The sequence below is a fragment of the Lichenostomus cassidix genome, unplaced genomic scaffold (assembly GCF_008360975.1).
Source record: "Lichenostomus cassidix isolate B80296 unplaced genomic scaffold, HeHo_3.0 HiC_scaffold_735, whole genome shotgun sequence".
Classification (NCBI taxonomy): Eukaryota; Metazoa; Chordata; class Aves; order Passeriformes; family Meliphagidae; genus Lichenostomus; species Lichenostomus cassidix.
This window is the reverse complement of record NW_028147767.1, coordinates 1-5,001: the sequence shown is the minus strand read 5'-3', so window position 1 is coordinate 5,001 and position 5,001 is coordinate 1. Positions and strand designations below refer to the sequence as shown.

The following is a 5,001-nucleotide window of genomic DNA, read 5'->3' as shown; positions in this document are numbered from 1 at the left end:
CGGGAGGAAGAGGAAGAGGAGGGCCAAAGGAGGATCGGTGAGGAGCCACGCGGTTTGGGTCTCCCTGAATTCGCAGCCCCCCTGGAGCATCGCCGCCCCCATCCCGCAGGTGAGCGGGGAGGGGGAGCTCGCCCCAAATATCCGGGGGGTCCCTGCGTTTGGGGTTTTTGGGGATGTTTGGAGTTTTCGGGACTCCAAAGCCGAGCCGCAGCTGCCCCTCGGGGGGACATGGGGGGTTCCCCGGGAGGTGTTTTTGGGGGTCCCGGTGGCGGTGCGGGCAGAGCCCCGATGGGGGGCAGGGGGATGCGGGTCCCCCCGCGGTGGGGGTTGGGCTCTGCCCGGGCCCTCCAAGCTCTGCCCGGGGCCACTGGGTGACTGGCGAGGGAGGGGGGGACAGCGGCTTTTGGGGAGCTCCGGGAGCCGCGGCTTGTCTAAGCAGAAGCGCAGGGAGAGGAGAGCGCCAGCAGCCCGGAGCGGGGAATCGGCGAGGGGCAATGCCTGGGATTGCTGGGAGCCCTGGTGGGGCAGTCTGGTGGCTTGGGGGCAGGATGGCCGGGAAAGGGGCTCAGGGCTCCCGGGTCCTGCAAGTGGCTACTCCCAGTATGAGCCCAGTTGCCAACATTCCCAGCTCCCCCGCCCACCCCCCGCCCCGTGTGGTTCAGTTTTCTCCTCACTCCCAGTATGAGCCCAGTCTCTCCCAGTATGAACCCAGTCACTCCCAGTCATTCCCTATTATGATGCAATTTGCCCCCAGCACAGTCCCAGGTGCTCCCAGTTCCCCCGTCTTCTGCCCAGTGTGTTCCCAGTTCTCCCAGTTGCTGCTAGCATAGTCACAGTCACTCCCAGTACAATCCCAGTATGAGTCCAGGATGATGCCAGTCTCTCCCAGCAGGGCCCCAGTCACTCCCACTTGCCCCCAGTATGGTCCCAGTTCCCCCCAGCACATTCCCAGTCTTTCCCAGTATGGTCCCAGTCACCACCTGCATGGCCTCAGGCACTCCCAGTATATCCCAGTTCCCTGAACATTCTCATAGTCATTCCCAGGCTCTCCCAGTTACCTCAGTATGGTTCAGTTGCCCCCAGGATTATCCCAGTCACTGCCAGTAGATCCCAGTTGTCACCAGCATGCACCCTGTCATTCCCAGTTGCTCCCAGTGTATCCCCAGTTGGCTCCCAGCATGGGCCTAGTAGCTCCCAGTAAGCCCCAGTCAGAGTCCATTGACACCCACTGTAATCCCAGTATGATCCCAGTTCCTCCCAGTATGATGCCAGTGGCCTCCAGTGTGATCCCAGTTGCTCCCTGTCAATGCCAGCATGAGCCCAGTAGCTTCCAGTATGATCCCCGTGTCTCCCAGTCTCTCCCAGTATATCCCAGTTGCCCTCAGTGCTGCCAGTCATTCCCACTTCCTGCCAGTTGCTTTCAGCATCATTCCAGTTGTCCACAGCCTCTCCCAGTCAATCCCAGTATAATTCCAGTCTCTCCCAGCATGCACCCAGCTGCTCCCACTGTGATCCCAGTATGATCCCAGTTGCCCCCAGCATAGTTCCAGTTGTTCCCAATTCCTTCCAGTATGATCCCTATTGCCCCCATTGGCTCCTGCTATAGTCCCAGTCCTGCCCAGGGTGGCCCCAGACACTCTCAATTGCTCCCAGTTGCCCCCAGCATGGTCCCAACTGTTCCCAGTGTGGTTCCAGTCAGCTCAGTATGGTTACAGACATTCCCAGTATATCCCAGTTGCCCTCAGCATGCTCCTAGTCATTCCCAGGCACTCCCAGCTGCCCCAGTAAGGTTCTGGTTCCCTCAGAATGATCCCAGTCTTTCCCAGTTACTCCCAGTGTCCTCCAGCATGACCCCAGTTTCAGTCAGTTGCCCAAAGTATGGTCCCAGTTGCTGCCAGTATGATCCCAGTTTGTCCCAATGTGTCCCCAGTTTCCTCTCCACATGGTCCCAGTAAGCCCCAGTCAGGTTATGCAAATGCCCCTCGGGGGGACATTGGGGTGTCCCCAGGAGGTGTTTTTGGGGGTTCCCATGGCGGTGCTGGCAGAGCCCCGGTGGGGGTGGGGGGATGTGGATCCCCACTGTGGTGGGGGTTGGGCTCTGCCTGGTGTCACGTGGGGACCATGTGGGACCTAGTGGGGGGTGGGGGACACTGGTTTTGGGGAGTCCTGGGAGAGCCATGGGAGGGGAGAATGGAGAGGGGCAATGGCAGAGCTGGGGAACCCCTGGCAGCATGGTGAGAGAACAGGGGAGAGGGGATCCCTGGGACCCCCAAACCCATTGACTCCTCTAAGCAGGACCCTAGAGAGAGGAGACCTCCAGAAGCCCAAAGTGGGGAACTTGGAGAGGGGGATCCCCTGGGATTGCTGGGACCTCAATCAGTCTGGGGAGAGTGGGGATGCTGGAGAGGGGAACCCCCAGTAGACATGGGACCCCTGCAGCCCTGACAGGGGGAAACCCAGAACCCCAGAGTGGAGAGGCCAGAGAGGGAGAACTGCTGGGAGAGTCTGTTTTGGGGCTGAATCCTGGTGGTCTGGAGGTTTTTATGAACCGCAGAGCCCTGGTGACTTCTAGAGATGAATTGGACAGGGTGACCTTCAAAGCCAAGGTAGTTACTCCTTGTTTTTCTCCAAACCAGGATTTCCCATTCCCAAACCTCAGCTGGATGGAGGAGGAAGCTGTGAGGAAGAGGAAGATGCCCCAGGACCCCCAGGCAGGTGAGGAGGAAGTCACTGCCCCTTTCCCCCTCTCTTCTCCTCCATCTCCCAGCCCAGCATCACCCCTGGCTGCAGGACAACCCTGCTGCTGTTGGGGGATGGACTGGGGGGGATCTCCTTCCCCTTCCCTCTGGCATGGAGGCAAATTCCAAATCCTCTCCTTGTCCTTCCTCCCCCAGGCAGTGAGGTAAGGGTGGAGACCAGGGAGGACAAATCCTTGCAGCAGAACCTCGTGGAAGAGGCTGTTTTGAGCAGCTCCATGAGCCAGGAATTGAAGAGGGAGAAAAAGGCCCAGAGATGCTGCATGAGGAGGGGCTGCAAACCCAGCCCAGGGTGCTGTGAGGAGCAAAGACCCACCCTGAGCTGGGAAGGCAACCAGAGCCTTAATCAGAGTTCAGAACTGCAGGTTCCTGAGCAGCTTCATGATGGGGAGAAGCTCCACCAGTGCTTGGAGTGTGGGAAGAGCTTCAGCCGGCGCTCCCACCTGATCCGCCACAAGAGGATCCACACAGGGGAGAGACCTTATGAGTGTGGGGAATGTGGGAAGAGCTTCAGCCAGAGCTCCAAGCTGATCATCCACAAGATGATCCATACTGGAGAGAGACCCTACGAGTGCCTTGAGTGTGGGAAGAGGTTTCCAACCAGCTCAGATCTCCTCCAGCACCAGGTGATTCACACAGATGAGAGGCCTTTCCGCTGCCCTGAGTGCAGGAAGGGCTTCAAACAGAACTCCCATCTCATCACCCACCGTCGCATCCACACTGGGGAGAGACCCTATGAGTGTGGAGAATGTGGGAAGATCTTCAGCCGGAGGTCCTACCTGATCATCCACCAGAAGATCCACACCGGGGAGAGGCGCTATGAATGCCCTGAGTGTGGGAAGATGTTTCAGAGCAGCTCCAATCTCCTCCAGCACCAGGTGATTCACACAGATGAGAGGCCTTTCCGCTGCCCTGACTGCAAAAAGGGCTTCAAGGACAATTCCACCCTTGTCAAGCACCGGCGCATCCACACGGGGGAGAGACCCTATGAGTGTTCTGAGTGTGGGAAGATGTTTCAGACCAGCAGCAATCTTCTCCAGCACCAGGTGATTCACACAGGTGAGAGGCCCTTCCGCTGCCCTGAGTGCAGGAAGGGCTTCAAACAGAACTCCCACCTCATCAGGCACCAGCACATCCACACCGGGGAGAGACCCTATGAGTGTCCCAAATGTGGGAAGAGCTTCTCCAGGAGTTCTCACTTGACCAAACATCAACGGAGCCACCGGTAAGGGAAGCCCTGCAAGTGCCCCGAGTGCAGGAAGAGCTTCATGTGCTGCTGCAACTTCATCCCCCATCAGAGGACCCACACTGGGAAGAGCCCAGGTGACCCTCACTCCCGGTGACCAACATTGCGAAGACACCTGGCTGGTGGCTTCCACGTCGTCCTGATTCCCTGTGGCCACCTGGACAAATGCTGGGGCAGGAACATCCATCGGGATTCAGATTGAGATTGGAAATTCATTGGGAAGAGCTGATTTATTAAATTTACACCCTAAAAAATCTCACCTGCTGTGTAATAGGTTCTTCTGGTGTCATCAAGCAATGCTGGGTGATCTTGGAGGTCTTTTCCAATCTAAATAATTTCCTAATTCATCCTTTCAGAAGAACCAAAATTGAGGTAAAATAAAGGAAATTAAACAAAGAAGCCGTATTAAAAGGCCCTTCAGTCCCTCCTTTACACTACCAGGGGGGCAGCACAGGGCTAATTAGGGGTTAATTAATTAATTGGGATTTAATTAGGTCTGGCTGAGCAGCACAGCATGGTCCTGCAGTCCCTCCATTACACCACCAGGGGGCAGCATGGGGTCAGTTAGGGGCACAGTCAATTCAGGGCAGGGTAACTAGGAGTGGTTAATTAATTAGGGATTTATTAATGAATGAGGGGTTAATTTGGTCTGGCTGAGCAGCACGCTGTGGCCCTGCAGTCCCTCGTTCACATCAACAGAGGGCAGCACGGGGTTAAGTAGGGGTGTCTGAGCAGCTCTGCACAGCCCTACCGTCCCTCCTTTACACCACCAGAGGGCAGCACGAATCCTCCCACTCTCCCCCACGGCTCCAGGCGGAGCAGCTGAGCGTTGCTGAGGCTCAGCGAGCGCAGAGACCAAAGCTGCGGCCGAGGACTCCTGCCCTGCAGAGCCAGCACCAAACAGCGGCGGGAATCGCCGGGAAAGGGGCGGGAATTCCCGGAAAAGGGCTGGGAATCATTGGGGGGGAGTCGGGAATCTCCAGATTGCCTGGGAAAGGG

General features: G+C 57.5%; 1 protein-coding gene across 1 annotated transcript; it reads left to right on the top strand.

The window, feature by feature from the left end:
- The first annotated feature begins 21 nt into the window (after positions 1-21).
- On the top strand, positions 22-4,401 carry LOC146420894 (uncharacterized). Its single transcript, XM_085047913.1, has 3 exons — positions 22-109; positions 2,637-2,715; positions 2,895-4,401. The coding sequence occupies exons 2-3, from the start codon at positions 2,664-2,666 to the stop codon at positions 3,983-3,985; spliced, it is 1,143 nt and encodes a 380-aa protein (XP_084904039.1). The 5' UTR covers positions 22-109; positions 2,637-2,663; the 3' UTR covers positions 3,986-4,401.
- The last annotated feature ends 600 nt before the right edge of the window (positions 4,402-5,001 follow it).